Source organism: Crinia signifera, chromosome 1, assembly GCF_055691185.1.
Source record: "Crinia signifera chromosome 1, ASM5569118v1, whole genome shotgun sequence".
Classification (NCBI taxonomy): Eukaryota; Metazoa; Chordata; class Amphibia; order Anura; family Myobatrachidae; genus Crinia; species Crinia signifera.
The window spans coordinates 56,885,216-56,908,429 of NC_139217.1; the positions used below are offsets into that span (position 1 = coordinate 56,885,216).

General features: G+C 43.8%; 1 protein-coding gene across 1 annotated transcript in view; it reads left to right on the plus strand.

The window, feature by feature from the left end:
• EVC2 (EvC ciliary complex subunit 2) overlaps positions 1-23,214 on the plus strand; it is a 117,168-nt gene that overhangs the window by 69,100 nt on the left and 24,854 nt on the right. The window contains exons 14-16 of the mRNA XM_083155525.1: positions 5,129-5,589; positions 7,163-7,367; positions 11,798-11,914. Coding sequence (XP_083011651.1) covers positions 5,129-5,589; positions 7,163-7,367; positions 11,798-11,914 — 783 coding nt within the window. The remainder of the gene's footprint in view (positions 1-5,128; positions 5,590-7,162; positions 7,368-11,797; positions 11,915-23,214) is intronic.

Below are 23,214 nucleotides of genomic sequence, written 5' to 3' on the forward strand. Positions count from 1 at the left end.
TATGTGTTACATAGTTACATAGTAGGTGAGGCTGAATAAAGACTTGCGTCCATCTAGTTCAACCCATGTTTATAGTAGCTTATCCCTTGTTGTATAGTATGTTCTGATATTTTAAAGACAGATTGTTACTTATTCGTAGCCATAGATGTTTTTAACCAATAGATTTTTATCCAACCTTATTTTAAACGTATTTATAGTGTCTGCCAACACCAATTTTCCAGGAAGAGAGTTCCAAAGTTTTACTGCTCTGACAGTAAAGAATTTTTTTCTTCTAGATGAACAAAATCTTTTTTCTTCTAATCTAAACTCGTGCCCTCGCGTCCTAGATTCCTTTCTAGTAGAAAAAAGGGTGTTTGACAGTTCCTTATATTGGCCCCTGATATATTTGTACATGTCGAGCATATCCCCCCTTAAACGTCTCTTCTCTAGTGCAAATAGTCCCAAATTGTTTAATCTTTCCTCGTAGCTTAAATTCTCCATTCCCCTAATAAGCTTTGTTGCTCTTCTTTGGATTTTTTCTAATTATATGATGTCCTTTTTATAGTGCGGGGCCCAGAATTGTACTGGCCCTCTCCAGTCTGGCCCTCTTCCACAAAATGCTTGGTCGCCACCCCCAAATGATCGTTCTCCATCCCCAATTCTGTCTATCCTTTTGTACAATGCAGTAAAGAAATTATAGCTAAATTGTAATTGGTTGCTTTTCATTTTTCGAAGCTTTAGTAAATCTTCCAAAAATGTCCCCCATACATAACAAAGCCCAATAACCCGATCCGCCTACCGGATATGCCAGATCGGCGATCGATCTGGGAATTGGGGAGATTAAATATGTTAAAATTGCTGAGTTTGCCAATCCTGACCATTTTCAGTTGGCTTCAGGGAAATGGGATTTTTAAATATTGCCCCAATATATCATTAATGTATGTGGCCAAAAGGGTGTAAAAGGAGGGTACTTGTTTCCTAGCACGGCGCCAGCGATTTTAATTGCATCCATCGGGACCCAAAAAATTGCGTTGGTCGCATTGCATGCAACCAAATCGCATGCAATGTGATCGACGCAATTTTTTACATTGGAACCAATGTAAAATGGTCCCTGAGACCCGATTTTACATTGGCCCAATGTAAAATGCCCCCCAGACCCCAATTTTCATTGTATACCCACCCTCATGGGTGAAATGCCCCCCCATTGTTAACGCCACCCCATGATCATCACCAACCCGAAGCGTGGCGAGCGCAGCGAGGGGTGGCGGTACGCGTCCTCCGACCTTTTCATACCCCCACTATCCACGTCGGTGTGGAGTTGAATGGCGAGCACAGCGAGCCCCGCGAGGGGACGCGCATTACTTCACAGGTATTACGCGTCCCCTCGCGGGGCTCGCTGCACTCAGGTCTCAGTGGCTCGCTGCGCTCGCCACACTATGTAAAATCAACTCCACGCCGACATGGATAGTGGGGGTATGAAAAGGTCGTAGGACGCGTACCGCCGCCCCTCGCGGGCTCGCCACGCTTCGGGTTGGCATTAATCGTGGGGTGCCGTTAACAATGGGGGGGGGGGCATTTAACATACACATTACCCATTAGGGTGCCTATACAATCAAAATTCGGGGCCATTGGCCCATTTAACATTGTTCCCTATGTAAAATCGCGATGGACGTGATCAATGCGATTTTGTAATAGCCGGCTAATTTAACATTGCTCCCTATGTAATATCGCGTTGGTCGCATCGCGTGCATTATAATGTCATGTGACGGACGCGATCAACGCGATTTTCTCATTGCCGGCAATAAAGGCTAAAAATAGCCAAATATTGCGTCGGTCGCGTCCATCGCTTACCTTCAGTTACCTTAACTTAAGGTATGCGATCACCTACGACGGGCGCCGTGCTAGGAAACAAGTACCAAAAGGAGATGTGAAAGTGTGGAGCGATCAACCAAACTGATTCATTCTGGCTATCCTATTTAATTAATACATTCAAGAAAGTGGTGGCTTTACCCTTTGTGCTTCCCTCTGCCCCAAGACTCAGGTCACCCCTTTCTCCCCAGGGTTCACCGATACTTCTCTTGCTTACCGAATTCTTCAGCTCTCCACAAACGTAGAGAGTCTCAGGAGACAAGAAGAGAGCCACATTGTTCGGTGCTACATTAAGCGTAGCAAATGTTTCTGAACCAGGCCGAAGAGTTAGGATATGGAGTATAAAAGGGAGTTGTGCGTTTAAACACTCATAACCTGTTCTCCGCTGCCATGGTCTTCGAGCGTATCCCGCGCATCTGCAACATTGTCAGTTCCATGATGCCGTTTCTTCATTTCTACATTCTCTTGTCCTCAGAGGACACATCGGGGTTCAGTAATTTGCATGAAATGTTTTGCTACTGTTTGCAGCTCTGGGGAATTCATTCTAGGGAGAAATAACACTAATTTGCATTTTAACAGTTTGGCTCTGTTAATGAATAACTATGCACACAGTGACTCATTTGTGTTGGAACAGAGAACGCTCAGGGAAAGTCTATTTTTTTTTCTCTCCGTACGTCTAAAAATTCACTTATTAATTTAGTTTAGCGTTTCTGTTCTAATCTCTCCCTTTGGAGAAAAAAAAAAAAGTAGCCATTATATATTTGAAGTTCTACGATGAAATATCTGATTCATTGTTTGTAATGTTTCTGGCAGCCGTTCTAGGAGAGCTGTTGTGGAAGTCTGTTACTGATAGCAGATTGTTTTCCTGGTCTATCTAGTAACTGTAAGGGATTCTATCGTTGGCTTCTGTCTGGTTTGTCATTCTGTTAGTGTAGAGAGAGGTTGCATGAGGATAAATAGAATACAGATGTGACAGGGAGACAGATGAATCAGAAGAGCGTTAATGGGGTATTGCAGAGTAACTACAGATTATTAGGCCCTATAGAAAAAAAAAAACAGGTTCTCCCAGTCCTCTCAAACCTCTACCACCCATAGGGGGAAATTTACTAAGATCAGATTTCTAGTTCACATGGGATGTTGCCATGGGCAACCAATCTGATACTATCTATTATCCCATACCCAAATAAATAAGAAGTGGATTCTGATTGGTTGCCAATAGCAACATCCCATGTGAAATAGAACACCCATCTTAGTAAATGTTCCCCCTTAATGTTCATTCTAGCACCCTGCATCTTTCAAAACCCATGCAGTTCCTCTTCTCTGTCTGGGGTGTCGCTCTCTACTGTGCAGCTTATAGCACAGTGTGGTGTGTATGTCAGCAGTAATATGCAGACCAGACATGTGCTAAAAGCACCAGAAAAGTGCAACACCCCAGGCAGGGAGGAGGAACTGCGTGTTTTTAAATATGTACTAGAATGAACATCTACCACCCACAAATAATACTTGTACCCAAACCAGCTCCCACATTTCAACACAGTAATTGGACACAGCTGCCTGAACTGTATACATTATGGTAATCTTATTCTGGGTATCATCCAAATCTGATAACTACAGTAGGTCAGTCAATCAATATGCAGTTAGATGCAGAGGCCTGTGGCAGAATATACTGGTAACCCATGGGTGTTATCTAAACCAGGCATCTCCAAACTATGGCCCTCCAGCTGTTGTGAAACTACACATCCCAGCATGCCTTGCCATAGTTTAAGCGGTACTTGTGTATTTTGGCGGCGCCCATCGCATCGCATACCATAAGGCATACGATGGTAGAAAGTGTGGCGAGCGCAGCGAGCCACCGAGCCCGAAGCGTGGCGAGCGCAGCGGATACCTGTGAAGCCCGCGAGGGGACTCTGATACCTGTGAAGGTATCCGCGTACTCTCGCGGGGCTCGCTGCGCTCGCCACGCTTCGGGTTCAGTGGCTCGCTGCGCTCGCCACACTTTCTATTCTCAACTCCACGCCGACGTGGATAGTGGGGGTATGAAAAGGTCGGAGGACGCGTACCGCCGCCCCTTGCGGGCTCGCTGCGCTCGCCACGCTTCGGGTTCACGTTTATAGTGGGGGGGGGTGGTGGCGTGGGGGTGCATTTCACATTGTAAGCACCCTTTATGGTGCTTATACAATCTTTCATCGCATAGGGGGCAAAAATTGCGTCGCATCGCATGCTACGCGATGCATGCCATGCGATGCAACGCGATATAAACATCGCGCGATGCACATCGGGGGCGCCGCTATAATACACAAGTACCGTTTAAGCATTGCCCAATAGCAAAACTGTGGAAAGGCATAATAGGACTTGTAGTTTCACAACAGCTGGAGGGCCACAGTTTGGACATGCCTGAAAATCCCAACAAAAAATTACCCTAGAATGTCTGTGTGTGCGTGTACATGTGGTAGGGAATATAGATTGTAAGCTCCACTGGGGCAGGGACTGATGTGAATGGTCAAATATTCTCTGTAAAGCGCTGCGGAATCTGTGTGCGCTATATAAGAAACTGCTAATAAATAAATAAATAAATAATTCTAAACAAAGGATAATAAGTATGCTTATAATTTAATTCTACATCACCAGCCTGTTAGTCAGTAAGACTATATAGAATGCTATTTTTCCATATCTGCCAATCGTGCTGTTTCCCTTACATAATACCCCAACATTTTTAGTCAGACTTCCAGGAATGCCTGTTTGGCTACTGAGATTATATCCGACCTCTTTGTATGTTATCTACCATGTTTATTGATCATCTGGATGCTTTCACTGTACATAAGGGCTGATTCAGGGGTGAAAGCTAATGAACGCAGAGGCTGTGCGATATTTTACAAATGTGCTTTTGCTGAGCAACTCCCTCGGATCAACTGTGTAACCATCGGACATCGGATGTACCCTAATGTGTCCTGTGTAATCGCAGTGCCGGAGCAAGGGAAATATTGGGATTGACCCCTGTAGTTTTCTGAATGCTGTCTATCAATACCAGCCCCCCCCCCCAAATGCCAATGTCAGTCATGCTGCGTAGTTTGGGTCAGCAAAGTGTGGCTTCTACCCAAAAACATTGGGTCTCAGTACCGAGACGCACCTTTTAGCCATTTAAAATGTTGGAAATCTAAAAGTGATACTGTGTTTGTACATTTGTCTTTGCGCCTCTTTAACTAGGCGTAATACTTTGTGCGTGGTCACGTCCTCCTGCTGCGCTACCGTACGTTTATTTACTCTGCTCTCTCTTATTTAGCTGAAAGAACAGAAGAAAGAGCTGAGAAGCACGCAGGAGGTCGGGAAGAACGCTAAGGAAGTGCAGCCCTATTTGGAGCACTGGAGAAAGCTGTTTGCTAATCATTGCCGGGAGCTTGACGAGCTCTACGAGAAGCACGATAATGATGCCACAGACGAATTAAAGGAGATTAAATACAGCCTGACCGAGAAGGCAATTGAAGATCTCAGACACATCCAAAGTGCTGTAATTATACAAGAACTGCTGAAACTCAACGTGCCCAGACTGCATCTGCAACAAGTGCTGGATGAGCACAAAAGGGAGACAGCACTCTTGGCTCAGCAGCTCGAGGAGGAGGAAAGTGGCAAGGTGGGGGAGTCGAGAGCATCTCTGGAGATCACCATGCGGAAGCTTGATGACGAATTCAAACTCAACCTTAAAGAGCAGAAGAATCTGAGACACTGGGAGCAGCTGCTGTTCATGTACGTAAGCAGTGGGTTCTACACAGACTGCATGCACTCTACTTCTTCTGCAGTTGTAATGATCAGCACTACCAAGCAGTAACGTTTGAGTAATGTGCCCGGGTGCCTGCCTCTGTGGGTAAACACAATGTATAGCGAAAACGGTGGAGGCACTCCTGGGACTTGCTGCAAAGAAAGACAGACACAGCGGTCTGGGGCAACGTTTCGGTCACCTTAATGACCTTTTTCAAGCTCAAAGAAATACATAAATGCACATACCTATATACCTTCCACCAGCACCGTGCTCAGGTCGTCAGCCTCCCCCGTTGCTGGTCCGTGTCAAGTGATGTCACTGTTCAGCGACGCATGCCAGTCGGCATGCGCGAACTCGGCTGGGTTGCTAGGCGACCTGTGTGTAAACATAAATATAGTAAACAGCGTGATTTAAAAAAATAACAAACAGCGAGTCAGTGCAGCACTTGTGCCTCACTTATTTGAAGGATCTACCGGTATATAATTTTTTTTCTTTAGAAGCACCACATTAATATATTTTTATTATTTTTGTGGTAATTTTTTTCCCCCCATGATCCATTTTTTTTTTCTCACTGATTATTCTACCCATGAGTCACCTCAGTTATTACCCATGATTCACCTCTTCTATCTCGTTTGGACTTTGAGGAGATACACAGCTTTTCACACATCAGCTGCTTTGGATCTTTTTATTTCTGCATATATCTGTGATATTTGAACACTGCGTACAAATGGAGCCATTAACTCCTCGTACGCCGCATTGGTCAGTGCTCGCCATCAGGGGCAGCGAGCAGCTGACACGTTGAATAGGGTGAGCAGGAGGCATGGCGAGGGGTAGAAAAAAATGGAGAATGCACAGTGAACGAAAAACTGAGAACTCTGTGCCGTGCTCGCCGGAGCATTACTTCACAGGTATACGCGTCCCCTCGCGGGGCTCGCTGCGCTCGCCACACTTCGGGCTCGGTGGCTCGCTGCGCTCGCCACACTTCCCCTCAGACATCGGGGCTCTTCTGCTGCCTCAGCTTTGATTACTAGTAAATGAGATTGCGGGTTGTGTGGATATGGAAGGGGAATGCAGTTAAAATGTACTTAATATAACTAAACATCAAATAGAGCATCAGACTCGTTATTTAATAGCCACTCCTATAATGTCTCTGTAAAACATGGACACAATTAGTTTACTCTACAGTGTTTTGTTAGACAATCAATAGGTTGACAACAAAATGGTCATCATTCATTAAGTCGACACCAGTGGCGGCTCCAGGGGAGGGAATGTAGCACAGTTTAAAATTCATATAGGGGAGCCACAACAACTGCCATTCCTAACTGACTCACTGGCAGTTGGTGTGTCTGCCCTATTTGAATTTTGAACTGTGCAGCAGCACCTCCACTGGGGGCTGACACATGAAAACTATTGACATGCAGTTGGTCGACAGTTTGGGTGTATGGGAGTGTTTGGGCCATAGAACAACACTATGGCCACCAGTTTAACCTACTAAAGTGCTATCACTGGGGTGAATGGATGAATCCACTAATATTTAATATTTGTGACTTTGTTTTCCAGGAAGATTCTCCTGTTACCTCTTTGTCTGTCTGAAGATGACGTACAGAAGATAAATCAGGAGTTCCTCTCTAGCTTTTCACAGATGGATATCACGTTGGCTCTCCCCAAAATCCAGGGCAGAATGCTGCTCCAAAAATACATGAGCGACTGGGAGAAAGCCGAGCTGCACAAAATAGACCAGAATGTATCAGAGATTGAGAAGAAGGTGAGTTAGTGACATAGGGGGGTTATTCAGACCTGATCACTGCTGAGCAAATTAGCAGGAAGACACCGCCCGCTAGAGTGAAATCCCGCCCTGCTAATTAATGTGCTGACTATGCAAATAAATGTGCGTAGGATTTGCAGCTGAGCAAAAATGTCCAAAATCCTTGGTTAGAGGTTCACCATCGAATGATTATCCCACCGTGCACCAGTCATCGCAGGCTAGGAGTATCTAGATACTTACTCTGTGACTGCGATGAATACTCCCATATCTCTGACCTGTTCACTAGGCTGCAAGTGTACGCAACATCGGCGCACCACCGCAGCGATGCTATCGCATATGGACTAACATATGTGATTAGCATCGCACTGCAACTCTGGGATCTCCTCACTCCCCCCATGCCGGTAAACCTAAGCAGGCTGTCCCCGGCACCACCTCCTCCCCCTGCAGCTAGAAGGACCTCCGGCTGTTTTGCTAGGGGAGGAGGAGTTTACCTTCCTGGTCCAGGCTTCTTGGGAAGGTAAGCCAGGGGGTGGGGGGTTGGTATCTGCGTCGGGGGTTGGCGGTTTGCGACGGGCAGCGATAAGAAGCCCATAGGCTTCTATAGGGTATCGACACCCAAACACAGCGGCCAGGACTTAATACATTTGAAAATGCGGTAAAACCCCGGAAAACGGGGGTGTACTGCATTTTTACCTTGGTACATCCCACCCATAGTAGGCCATAATCTGATGGAGAAACTGCACCTGCTATAGGGCTAGTGCAGTTTTCAATGGGTGGACCAGCGAGGGCATCTAAAGACTGTAACATCTCCAGTGGCGTATATTTATAATGGGTGCAGCGTGTGCAGTGCACAGTGACACCTCCGAGCTAGAGGGCCCACGCTGTAGCCATTTCTTCAGTACTCACCTCTCCGGAGTCCAGACTCCATTACAGTATGTCAGCCCTACAAAATCACAGGGAAAATGGTGCAATAGACATTTCCCTAGAGTTTTGCACATGCACAGTACAGGAAGTCCTCCGCAGTAGACTCTAGCGCCACTCTGGAGTCTACTAGTGCCCGGCTGCAGGTAAGACAGAGAGGAGGGTGCCCTGTTGGATATTGCAAAGGGGCCCCTCCTCTCTTAATACACCTTCAAACAATTGACTATACACAAGGGCAATGTGTTGTAGCGGCATTGGCCTAAAGTCACAGTCAGACACCGTTACGTCCACTCCAACAGGCAGATACACTGGAATGATCCAACACTCGGAGGCTAAGAGAACTGTTGCAGTATCAAAGTAAAGATTTACCTGTTACCAGAATGTCTAGTGAACAATGAATGTCAGTGTTTCAGGTTTTCTCTATCATATTCTGTCTTTCTTGCATGTAAAATGTTATATTCTTAATCAGATGGAAATATGCAGCTTTCATTAACACATCTCAGACGATATTCTGTTGTAATTGGGTTTTCTGCTTTGTAAGTGAATTACATTGCAGCTGCTAGTCTGGGAGCGGATTATTGTAGCCTCTAGACCTCTTATTCCCCATCTACGACAAACAGACTTCCTGTCCTTTATCCGTGTTCCTTAGGCCATGACACTCACGCGTTTATTGAGATATTGGAGAAGCGAGAAGAATGTGATTACATAGCGTTGTGTGACAGCGTTGGCTATTTAATCCTCTGTATTCGTAGTATAAGCACTTGACATTTCATTTGTTTCTGTTGTGCTAATTGGACCTCAGATCTGCTTATTTTATGGATTTTTCAGCATCTGATTCTGGAAGATCTGATCAATGCCAGCAGTCTGCATATTACTGTGTGTCCTGCTAAGCTGCACTGACATCACAGGTGCTTTGGAGTCTGACTCCTTTATCACTTCATCAAGCTTGATAAATCTGCCCCAGTAAGAGATAAAGGGTGAGATTTAATAGGATGAGAGATTCAGAAAGTGAGAGATTTGGTAAGAAATCTCCAGTTTTTTTAAAGCGGCAATCAGTTACACTGCAAAATCAAACTGGTTTTGCAGTGTAAATGATTGCCACTTTAAAAAACCTGGAGATTTCTTACCAAATCTCTCACTTTCTGAATCTCTCATCCTATTAAATCTCACCCACGGTGTCTGGTTTTTATCAGCGGCCAATCAGCTCCTACCTGTCATTTTTCTGCCCCACTGTTTGCTGTCTGTTGGATTCACCACGGCTTTGATCTAATTACTTCATATTAATTAAGGAACACTGGTACATTGTTTGCTTATTTGTTGTATAAAAAGTATTCATTATTCGGAAATGATACTAAATATATACGACGCTGGCCCTAACCAATTTGATGCCCTACATTATTTTTGCTGGTGCCCACTTTTCACTTCTAGTTCGGCCTCTGACCCAGCACCCCTCTCCCAGCAAAGCACCCATCGCCCAGCAGCACAGATCACAGCAGCAGCCAGCAACAACCAATGATTCCACCAGAGCAATCCTCATTTTGGTGCCCTGTGCCAGCAGGAGCATTGGAACCCATATGGACAATGCACCCCAAGGCATGCATCCTACAATGGGAAGTGTCCTTAATGGAAAGGGGAGTGGTCATACAATAGTATCCCCAGTTCAGTTTATGCCACACTGTAGTGCTTCCTTATTCACATTATGGGGGGAATTTACTAAAGAAAATTTGTAAAAAAAATAGGTGTATTTGTATCCAGAAATACACTTATTTTTGACATTTACTATCCCGAAAATATGGCAATTCGTATTGATGTTCTATCAATACGAATACGAATTGCCGTATTTTCGGGATAGTAAATGTCAAAAATAAGTGTATTTCCGGATACAAATACACCTATTTTTTACAAATTTCCTTTAGTAAATTTCCCCCTATATCTCACGTTCCTTCAGACGATTGTGTACCTTATTAACTTTGCAGTTCACATTACACACACGATATTGCTCCTTATTCACATTTCACCACAAATTGTTGCTCCTTCATCACAAAAATATATTGCTCCTTTTTTACATTCCACACCACTCCGTATTACTCCTTAATCGCATTACACCACACAGTTGTGCCTTTTATACATGTTACGCCACACATGCACCTTATAGACATAATGCCATAGCACCCCTTATATGCACAATGCCTTCAAACACATAATACAACACAATAATGCTTACACATCGTCATCATAGGCGTGTGCACATTGAGTGTTAGGGGTGCACAGGCACTCCCTAATGCTGTGCAAACCCTTATGAATACCTTCCACTAGCAATACCAGCAATGCCTTTTATCAAAGTCTTTTGTTTTTTTAGAACAGTATTCCATTAAAAGAAGCGCCCATCAATCAATTGTGTTTTGCATTGTTAATTGTACTAGACCATTGTCATATCACTACATACCTTCGTCATCCATATGAATTTGACTTTATTTGCATGTACCGTTACACAGAGTAATTCGAATATTAAAACTGAAATAGGCAGTAGATTATGGATTTTATGATGTAGTGAGTGCCAATAGATGATGGTAGATGTCTGATTGGAGGTGTTAGACACTCCCAATGCGCACGCCTATAATTGTCATACGTTTGTAATGCCCTTATACACAACATGCCACACATTATTACACATCAACTTCCCCCTCTTTCCCACACACCCTATGGAAGAGTGTCCATAGGGCGCGTGGTGAAGAGGTGGAAGTTGTCACTGCTCCTGGGGGGAGGGCCACTGCGGATGTCCAGCTGTCGGAGCTCCTTCTCCCATACGCCTTTGCGGAGTTTGGCATGCTGAACCTGCACTGGTTCATGCTGAACCTGCAACCGGCCTAGGCTTCAAAATTTGCAGAGTCCAGTCCAGGCGAGTACCCGGACTGTACTCTGCAAATATTTAAGTCTAGGCCGGCTGCAGGAAGTCAATCAGTGCAGGTTCAACTTGCTAAACTCCGCAAAGACGTATGGGAGAAGGAGCTTCAACAGTAAATGATATAACTCCACCCTGTACATTACTGCAATTGTTTCCCTAAACCTGCTTTGGAAGTTGTCCACCAAACTAGAGCAGAATTTATAAGATCTGCACATTCAGGGGTTTATTTACTAAGATGGGGTTCTATTGAAGATGGAATATTGCTATGGGCAACCAATCACAATCTGCTTATTTATTTAGCACCTTCTAGAAAATAATAGATAACTGGTGGCGACCCAACTTGCCTGCCCAGGCCCCATCCATCTGAAACCAACCTTAAAAGCCGATTGGCGTTCTCCTTTAAACAGAAGCGTTACAACAGATTCCATTACTTGGATTACTTTCCTGCAATTTTCTACAACTGCCGAAAAATAAAAATTGCACCTGGATGTAATTTCAGCCCAGATGCTTTCTCCAATCAAGCAGAAATATGTTGTATTTACATAACCTGTTTTCTTCCTGTGGAATAATCTCTTACGAGATTGCTTTTTTTTTTTTCCCCCAGTCGAGTTCAAAGACGACGAAACATCCTCAGGATAACGTCGCAGAGATTCTGAAGAAATCTATAGAGGAAAAAATCCAAATTTATGAAGCACAAATTACAGATGACAAGATTAAGCAGGTAACTAAAATAAGACGAGACCAGATCAGACATTGAAGACTTATCCAGTTACATGAATGTTTGCTTTTGATTTGCACTTTCTAGTTTTTATGCAAATGAGACTCTCTTCAAGAGATACAGTATGGCCTATTTAATGGTGTGTGTGTGTTCTATTCCCTTTGGGAAGTATTCAGTGCACATTGCCTCCATAGGCTGGTTTGGTGCAGAGCTTGGAGCAATGGGGGTTTTTTTAGGCGGTGAAATGTCATATGGAAACTTTACTCCCCATATTGGGTCTGGTACAGATGCTAATGCAATCACAGCTGTGATTTCTGTATTCAGATAATGGGCCTAATTCAGCTTGGATCATTACGTTGCATTTCCCTGTTCGTAGATAGCCGCTGCAGAGAAGGAGATTGAATGGGTCGGAATAGACGTATTCGTATCCATTCGATGTCAAATTTGTCTGGTAATTTAGCTTCAGCTGAATGATTATATACGGCAAACTCAGCCGAATTCTGGTTTAGGAATGAATACACCTAGGGATGGCCATCGATGCCTTTGCCATCGATGGTTGCTATCGTTGGCAAAAGTGCAACTGGCCATTGATGGTGTATTACTATTCAGTAGATGACCATGGATGTTTTAAAATATCGTTGGTCATCCATTTTCTTTGATTTGGCCTGTGAGCCAATCAAAATATGGGGGTGGGGCTTCATTGGTGTCAGGGGCGGAGCTTTGCTCCATGTCCTGACCCCTTGGGGAAAAAGTCAAAACACAAACACGTTTAATCTTGACCTCGATGGTGGGAAACCATCTGGTTCTCCCCCCTCGATAGCAAAACTATTCGACATCGGCCATAAACCATCGATGATTTCTAATAATCGATGTTCGATGGCCATCCCTAAATACACCATCGAAAGTACACGGCGGATATGGCCATGATTTCTATGGTGGCGTGCTTTTTCAGTATCACTCGTACAGCTAAATTCAGCCGGTAATTCAGCAGAAAATACGACTGGAAAATACTGTCATTTTCCAGTCGTATTTGGCTGAATTAAATACAACCGCTTCGGCTGTACAACTTCCAAAAGTTCCTCTAAACCAGGGGTGGCCAAACCTGTCCTCAAAATCTACCAACGGTGCATGTTTTCCAGGCAACCTGTGGATCTATAGTAGGAAAGAATGCAGCATGTTTTAAAATGTGACAGTTAGTAATGACTACAGCTGTGCACCAGCTAGGTAACCTGGAAAACCTGGACCGTTGGTAGATCTCGAGGACCGGTTTGGCCACCCCTGCTCTAAACGGATCAGGACACGGTCTTAGTGAGAATTTGTATTGCACATTGGGACTTTTTTCCACTTATTTAATCTATGTGCATTGGATAATTAAAACACGGAGGTAGAGCATAGTGCTCACCATTTAAAAGGATGATTTAAAGACATTGGTTCTGTTTAATTAAATTGATTTTAGTGGCACAGCAAAAATCCATTTATCATATTCTCCACTTGAGTAGCATTTGAAGGCAATCATTTTTGTGTAGCTTGTGTTTGATTTTATGCTGATCTATATGCATTTTTTATGCTTTTAATACTTATCAGTGGCGTAACGAAAAATTTTGCCCCCCCCCCTCCGACAATTTAGCCGCTGCCCCCCGTTAAAAGACCCCCCTGGGGAGCTGGCAGGGGGGTCCGTGCGGCGCGGAGGTACCTGTATTCAGGGAGAGCCTGAAGGTCCCTGCGCCTGCGGTGCTGAGTATGATGTTGCCGGGGTCCCTGCAGTGAAGTGGAAATAACGCGCTATCTCCGGTGGAGATAGCGCGTTATTTCCACTTCACTGCAGGGACCCCGGCGGCGGCAACATCATACTCAGCGGCACAGGGACCTCCAGGCTCTCCCTGAATACAGGTACCTCCGCGCCGCACGGACCCCCCTGCCAGCTCCCCGCTGCACCCACAAGCAGTGGGGAGCTGGCAGAGAAAAAATAGCGCCCGCAGACCCCCGGCGCCTCCCCGCCACCGCGGGGGCTGCGGCCTTATAGTTACGCCAGTGATACTTATCTATGTGGAAGCGCTCTCTAGTGTCTACATTTTCTCTTTTGTATTTGGCTGAAGCCAGCAGTGTTATGCCACAGACGGGGTACACTTTTTACATAAGGTCTACAGGCCAATGCATGATAACCGTGGCTGGTCAGCCCGAGCTGGGTCCCTGGGGGGGTTGGGGACCTCTCTCCCAATAAAGGGGTCCCACCCTCCAGGGGAACACCCGGCATGGGCTGTAGCCTGGGGCTGTCCCTGCCACCCCTGGTCTGTGGGTGGCGTGCTGATGGAGTTAAAAGTAAAAATTTAACACATGCAGGGACTTGGAGAACCACTGGTGGTTCTTGTAGTTCCAGAAAATAATGAATACATAAATAAAACACACACATATACATCGTAATAAAGTATTTTAATACTTATTACATATACATACATACATACTCACCTATAGGGTCCCCGTAGGACTTTCCTCTTTTTCCGTTAGATAATCCATAGGGTACCTTTGAAAAAAAAATTATACTTGCTATCCTCTCTGGCGTAGATCGCATCCTCTTCGTTCCATGTAGACAATCCACTGGTGTGTAAAAAATTAAAAATCCAGTGCACTGAGGGACTGCAAGTGTGTTGACACTTGCAGTTCCTCCCCGAGAATGAGGGAATCTCCAGTGATGTCAGTAACCGGCTACTCCCTCAGCCAATCAGGAGCAGTCTGCGGGGGAGCTCTGGGCCTGATTGACTGACTCTGCGTGGCTCCATAAAAGCCCATGTTATGAATTTAACATGGGCTTCAATGGTGGAACCGGCAACTCAGCCTGACCACAAGGTGACCCCAACGGGGACACTTGGCAAAGGCTGTGAATACTTATGTACATGTGATTTCTTAGTTTTTTATATTTAATAAATGTGTAAAAATCTCCGAAAAACTTATTTTCACTTGTCATTATTGGGTATTGTGTATTAAATTTTGAGGGAAAAATTGATTTATTCCATTTTGGAATAAGGCTGTAACATAGCAAAATGTGGAAAAAGTTAATACTTTCCGGATGCACTGATTGTTGAGGTGCCCACCGGCGGTGAAATGCATTGATGGTGTGTAAACCATGTAATTCTACTAGGTTTCGGGTACAGTAGATCACATATGGTCACCTAAGCACAAGACGAATGATCACCGTAATAAATTTTCTTCGAGATATCTTGTATGCCACATATGAAATGATAATCCTGAGGACATCCATGAGAAATATCGGGCTCTGGTACAACAGAGGGCAAGACTGTGGCTTTTGAGGTTGTGTCCATGCCACATTATGAATGCTGAGAACCATACATGGATGTTAGTTCGTACCTGCAAGCTAAAGAAGGGGACCTGTCCACACCATGTTGGGGACATCAATGGCATGCTCAGTGCTATAATTGTAAGATAACATTAGAAATGATAACGCATTTTACTTTTAACGACGTTCCTGTGTACAGGAGTAGGTGCGATTGACAGAAACAGTGCCGCAGCTCATGACTGAATTTTTGGACCAGTATTCATATTCAGAAGCCACTATCATGTAAATGTTACTGAGAGGAGCTGTGAGAAGGCAGAGCCAATATTATCCACGCGTTTTGCTACTTCCATCCTTCGAATCTTTGCCTGGTATCCTATCTTTATTTTTCTCAGATTGTTGACATTTCTTAAGATAGTGGCTGCAAATAATGCAGGTTTCGTTCTGCCTGTGCTCTTTGATATCCTACAGTTCAGTAAGTAACTTGGTGTCTTCAGTTCCTCTGTTCTGTTCATTTGGCACAATCCACTTACAGTACAAGGCTATGTTGATCTCTTTCAGTGTAAGGTAATTGTACATTGAGAGCCAGCATCGTTTTTGCTGTGTATAAATTACAATGCAAATTGGTGTTCTGTAGTCATAGAATTATGCTTTTTATGTATCAATGTATTTGTATGGTATTGTACGTAATCAAGGTTGGCAGTAATGAGAGGGATGCACTTATAATCGATGTTCGATGGCCATCCCTAAATACACCATCGAAAGTACACGGCGGATATGGCCATGATTTCTATGGTGGCGTGCTTATTCAGTATCACTCGTACAGCTAAATTCAGCCGGTAATTCAGCAGAAAATACGACTGGAAAATACTGTCATTTTCCAGTCGTATTTGGCTGAATTAAATACAACTGCTTCGGCTGTACAACTTCCAAAAGTTCCTCTAAACCAGGGGTGGCCAAACCTGTCCTCAAAATCTACCAACGGTGCATGTTTTCCAGGCAACCTGTGGATCTATAGTAGGAAAGAATGCAGCATGTTTTAAAATGTGACAGTTAGTAATGACTACAGCTGTGCACCAGCTAGGTAACCTGGAAAACCTGGACCGTTGGTAGATCTCGAGGACCGGTTTGGCCACCCCTGCTCTAAACGGATCAGGACACGGTCTTAGTGAGAATTTGTATTGCACATTGGGACTTTTTTCCACTTATTTAATCTATGTGCATTGGATAATTAAAACACGGAGGTAGAGCATAGTGCTCACCATTTAAAAGGATGATTTAAAGACATTGGTTCTGTTTAATTAAATTGATTTTAGTGGCACAGCAAAAATCCATTTATCATATTCTCCACTTGAGTAGCATTTGAAGGCAATCATTTTTGTGTAGCTTGTGTTTGATTTTATGCTGATCTATATGCATTTTTTATGCTTTTAATACTTATCAGTGGCGTAACGAAAAATTTTGCCCCCCCCCCCCTCCGACAATTTAGCCGCTGCCCCCCGTTAAAAGACCCCCCTGGGGAGCTGGCAGGGGGGTCCGTGCGGCGCGGAGGTACCTGTATTCAGGGAGAGCCTGAAGGTCCCTGCGCCTGCGGTGCTGAGTATGATGTTGCCGGGGTCCCTGCAGTGAAGTGGAAATAGCGCGTTATTTCCACTTCACTGCAGGGACCCCGGCGGCGGCAACATCATACTCAGTGGCACAGGGACCTCCAGGCTCTCCCTGAATACAGGTACCTCCGCGCCGCACGGACCCCCCTGCCAGCTCCCCGCTGCACCCACAAGCAGTGGGGAGCTGGCAGAGAAAAAATAGCGCCCGCAGACCCCCGGCGCCTCCCCGCCACCGCGGGGGCTGCGGCCTTATAGTTACGCCAGTGATACTTATCTATGTGGAAGCGCTCTCTAGTGTCTACATTTTCTCTTTTGTATTTGGCTGAAGCCTGTATGATATCCGTGCAATGCTTCTTTTGTGTAAAAAAAGTAGAAAAATAAATAATAATTTAAAAAAAACATGTTCGGCCCCCTGCCCTGCTATAACCAGCCCCAGTCGTGGTTGCAGAAATACAAGGGGAAAAAGCTGGGGTCCCCCTGTATTTCTATAACCAGCACCAGGGTCTTGGCCCAGTCCTGTTACCAAAATACAAGGGACAAAAGGAGTGGGGTCCCCCGTAATTTGGAAAACCACATCGGGCTCAAACAGCCAGCAGTGTTATGCCACAGACGGGGTACACTTTTTACATAAGGTCTACAGGCCAATGCATGATAACCGTGGCTGGTCAGCCCGAGCTGGGTCCCTGGGGGGGTTGGGGACCTCTCTCCCAATAAAGGGGTCCCACCCTCCAGGGGAACACCCGGCATGGGCTGTAGCCTGGGGCTGTCCCTGCCACCCCTGGTCTGTGGGTGGCGTGCTGATGGAGTTAAAAGTAAAAATTTAACACATGCAGGGACTTGGAGAACCACTGGTGGTTCTTGTAGTTCCAGAAAATAATGAATACATAAATAAAACACACACATATACATCGTAATAAAGTATTTTAATACTTATTACATATACATACATACATACTCACCTATAGGGTCCCCGTAGGACTTTCCTCTTTTTCCGTTAGATAATCCATAGGGTACCTTTGAAAAAAAAATTATACTTGCTATCCTCTCTGGCGTAGATCGCATCCTCTTCGTTCCATGTAGACAATCCACTGGTGTGTAAAAAATTAAAAATCCAGTGCACTGAGGGACTGCAAGTGTGTTGACACTTGCAGTTCCTCCCCGAGAATGAGGGAATCTCCAGTGATGTCAGTAACCGGCTACTCCCTCAGCCAATCAGGAGCAGTCTGCGGGGGAGCTCTGGGCCTGATTGACTGACTCTGCGTGGCTCCATAAAAGCCCATGTTATGAATTTAACATGGGCTTCAATGGTGGAACCGGCAACTCAGCCTGACCACAAGGTGACCCCAACGGGGACACTTGGCAAAGGCTGTGAATACTTATGTACATGTGATTTCTTAGTTTTTTATATTTAATAAGTTTGTAAAAATCTCCGAAAAACTTATTTTACCTTGTCATTATGGTATTGTGTATTAAATTTTGAGGGAAAAATGTATTTATTCCATTTTGGAATAAGGCTGTAACATAGCAAAATGTGGAAAAAGTTAATACTTTCCAGATGCACTGATTGTTGAGGTGCCCACCGGCGGTGAAATGCATTGATGGTGTGTAAACCATGTAATTCTACTAGGTTTCGGGTACAGTAGATCACATATGGTCACCTAAGCACAAGACGAATGATCACCGTTATAAATTTTCTTCGAGATATCTTGTATGCCACATATGAAATGATAATCCTGAGGACATCCATGAGAAATATCGGGCTCTGGTACAACAGAGGGCAAGACTGTGGCTTTTGAGGTTGTGTCCATGCCACATTATGAATGCTGAGAACCATACATGGATGTTAGTTCGTACCTGCAAGCTAAAGAAGGGGACCTGTCCTCACCATGTTGGGGACATCGATGGCATGCTCAGTGCTATAATTGTAAGATAACATTAGAAATGATAACGCATTTTACTTTTAACGACGTTCCTGTGTACAGGAGTAGGTGCAATTGACAGAAACAGTGCCGCAGCTCATGACTGATTTTTTGGACCAGTATTCATATTCAGAAGCCACTATCATGTAAATGTTACCGAGAGGAGCTGTGAGAATGCAGATCCAATATTATCAACGCGTTTTGCTACTTCCATCCTTCGAATCTTTGCCTGGTATCCTATCTTTATTTTTCTCAGATTGTTGACATTTCTCAAGATAGTGGCTGTAAATAATGCAGGTTTCGTTCTGCCTGTGCTCTTTGATATCCTGCAGTTCAGTAACTTGGTGTCTTCAGTTCCTCTGTTCTGTTCATTTGGCACAATCCACTTACAGTACAAGGCTATGTTGATCTCTTTCATTGTAAGGTAATTGTACATTGAGAGCCAGCATCGTTTTTGCTGTGTATAAATTACAATGCAAATTGGTGTTCTGTAGTCATAGAATTATGCTTTTTTATGTATCAATGTATTTGTATGGTATTGTACGTAATCAAGGTTGGCAGTAATGAGAGGGATGCACTTAATTCAATTTTGGACTAGAATAGGCATTTCCCAGATGTATACAGTAGCTGAAATTATGTTTTATTTAATGCATGCATTTTACATTCTAAACAAAAGAGCACTGAGCCATGCACTGTCTATGTAGTTACTGGTTTATAGTGTTTTGTTAGAAATTAAATAAGCAGAAACAGTCTAAGAAGAACTAACCTATCCTGTGTATTTTTTTTAAATAATAAAGGGCGTGTATACTTTCACCATGAACAGTAATTATTTTTAGTTAAGGTGGGTAAAAATGGTACAGCTTTAAGAAATGGAGGTAAGCCTCTATAAGCGCCATATGGAGATGACATTATTTATTTATTTATTTTATTTATTAACAGTTTCTTATATAGCGCACACAAATTCCGCAGCGCTTTACAAAGCATAATTAGGAACAAAAACACATATAAAATTACAGTACAAGACAGTTTAGGACAAGTACATGGTAAATATGGATAGTTGCATCAGGGGACAGGACACTGAAGCAATCATCAGGGTGGCAGAGGTTTATATATTCTAAGAAAGGCACAAGAGGAGAGAGGGCCCTGCCCGTGAGAGCTTACATTCTAAAAGGGGAGGGTTAGACAGACGGGGTGACACAGAAGGGAAAGAAGTGGGCATAAACAGTAGGTTAGGATGAGAGATGGTCAGGTTTTATGCTGGAGGGTGGGAAGAGGTCAGCTTAGTCTTTGATATTTTAAGTCTAAAAAAGCGCTGGGTCATCCAGGAGTAGATAGCAGAGTGACAGTAGGATATATGAGTGAGGATGGAAGGAGAGAGATCAGAAAAGGAGCAGGAGATTTTAGTATTATCAGCATAGAGGTGATAGTGGAAGTTAAGTGAGCAAATAAGTTCACCCAGAAAGGACATATAGAGATAGAGAAGAGGACCAAGAATAAAATTTTTGGGGACACCTATTATCAATGGAAGAGCAGGAGAGGTGAAGTCATTAGAGGTACAGCAGGGCATTTTCAAAACAGACAGTGCAAATACAAGCATTAACAGTGATATTCAAAGTTTTAGCAGTTGCAGAAATGGTGATAAGCTGGATGAACAGTCAGATACCCAGGAGTAGTATGTTGTGAGTATGAAGTGAGCTCACTCAAAGCAGTCCCTTGGTTTTCTGAGTTGCTGTAGTTTCTGTTTTTCTGAATCACTTTGATATCAAGATGTTAAGTTGGTTGGCAGTTTCTGTCCAGAATAAGTCCAATCTTTAATCTATGTAACTTTTTCTCCCTACTTAAAAAGCTTCCTACTTTAAAAGCTGACAAAATATCAATAGTCAGCTTTCAATAGTCAGCCAGGCTGTGTCAGCCTAGTATTCTCACTAAATACTAAAAGCTGTTTCTAAGTTAATTGATTAAGACCCCACCCAGCCAGAGCCCCTCTCCCACTAGCAATAAAACTAAGATAAACAAATGGTAAGAGGTTACATACCATCCCAGCCACTAATACATTCAAACTCACTTTAATTCTTAATACAATTGCACAAATACCTATAAGAATGCAATATGCAGGCAGAGTGATGGTGACTCAATACTGGCAATGGCATGTAAGGTTAAATACCTATAAGAATGCAATATGCAGGCAGAGTGATGGTGACTCAATACTGGCAATGGCATGTAAGGTTAAATACCTATAATAATGCAATATGCAGGCAGAGTGATGGTGACTCAATACTGGCAACATTATCATTGCAAGGGTCCCTCTGGTAATTATGATTTATAGTAGTCTGTCCCACTTGAATTTGTGTTACCTTCTCTGGAGGTGTCAGTTCTGTGTAAGCAATGTTTCAATAAGAATCCATTCCATAGTTGTCTACCCTTCCACTTCCTGCAGGGGGCTCCCACTTCAGTCCTAAATCTCCTGCTGCCATGCAATGTATTTCTAATCCTCCCAGATTCTTCAAATTCTGCCAGGGGTGCCACTAAAGAGTTTCTTTGCAAGGACAGTGATTTGCTGTAATCACTGTGATTTCCTGTAGCTGCTTAGGAGTTCCTCATTATCTAACCCTTGTGGGAACCCATAACAGAAGAGAGAGAGAGAGACAGAAGCACACACAGGGTCTTAACTGTGCTGATGTGCACTCATCCATAGTGTGCTGCTGCTGCTACTAGTGAGTGACATAGAGTAAGAATTTTTGCTAATAATCTTTTTTTTAGTTAACACATTTGTTTAAAGAGAGTGGGGGAGATTCTGTAAACTAAAAATGCGGTAAAAAACCCGTTTTATAGGGGTTCTACCGTATTTTGGGATGCTCTAAACATCCCCGCTGGGTTACATGATTCTACTGCGACCAACCGCTGCCCCACACCGCCCCCCCATCCCCCCTCACCTGTGTCCGGACAGCACAGTGCCGTGCTGCCCGGACCTGTGACCTCCTCCCTGCACTGTGATCCTCTTCCGGGTGCAGGGTGGAGGAGGAGAGCCCGCGCAGCAGCGCCGGGTAAGGGAGGGAGGGGGGAGCCGCCGGGACCCGCTGACTCTCACCGCAAAGGTTAGTTCTTAACGCAAGAGCTTTTCTTTGCCATAATTATCGCATATGTTAGAACATATGCGATAATTATAATTGTGATGGGCGGCGAAGGGGGGCGGAGATTCTTAGAGAATCTCCCCCTATGGCTGTACAACTCTCTGTTCAATAAACCACAGTGCCTGGTTAAATCACTGGACTTGTGCTTTGGATCAATTATAATTCCGCTGGTGGGCACATAACTCTGCTAAACCACTTAACTGCAAACACATCTCCACATGGGGGAGAAAATATCAAAAGTACACACGCCGCCATCATGGCCTCTTATGAGTGCGTCTGAAACAAGCAGAGCTGCAGTGTGCCTTAAGCTTAAGAGTGTCACAACAAACACATGTTTCAGTGCGATAATTATGCAGGCAATGGGCGGCGAAGGGGGGGCGGAGCTGGGCTGCGGTTGTTAGAACATCCCGCCCAGTATCTGTTGTCCTTAATGATTTGGCTAATGCTATAAGGGTTTGGGAAACAGCACATCCAATAACTAAACATACTTCCTGCGTGGCAGACAGTCCAATGTTCGCAACAAAATAAAATGTAATAATCCGAAACCATTTTTCTATGCTTAAGGATGAATTTCCACAAGGTCAAATTGCATTTGGACTTTATTGCATAGGCTTCACATTAATCCTGTATATTGCGCTGAGTGAGAAAAAAAGCAATATCACAACAAATATGTAGTTGCACACAAGAAGTTTCATATTGCAGTTGTAAAACTCCCCAAAATATATTGTTACTAATGTTGCAACAACAAACCCTTTACGCATAGACACACCCAAATGTGGAGCTAGACACGCCCTTTAAGCAGAGTGTGACGTGCCCCCTTGACAGCGCTCTGTGCTTTACACAGTGTATACTACTGTAATTTCCCTGATTCTCGTTTTCAAAAGTCGGCAAGTAAGGTAGCAAGAACATTTTAGGAATTTATGGAGATATATTAGATTTATTTTAAACTGTAAATTACTTCATGATGGAATTAGCCTTTAAGTAAAAGTGACCTTAGAATATTAAAATATTGCTTGAATATATTCAGAGTTTAGTAAATAGACCCACCTTTAAATGAACATACATAGGCAGATGCCATCTTTATACGTTTGTTAGTTTTCAAGGATTATTATATGTGGTGCAGATGCTCCCATTACTTCCCACTATACAAGATTTAGTCCTGCTCAATAAAGAAATTAGTACATTTACACGGTTAGGTAAAAGACCACGTATACCATTGTTCAAATTCCAACATAAACAAGAACTCTGGTGGCGTTAATCTTTTGAACCTTAAACAATACGTCCATAGCAGATAATTACAGAATTGCCATTGATTGGATACATGGAACAAGGGATAATCTAGTCACCTTATTACATA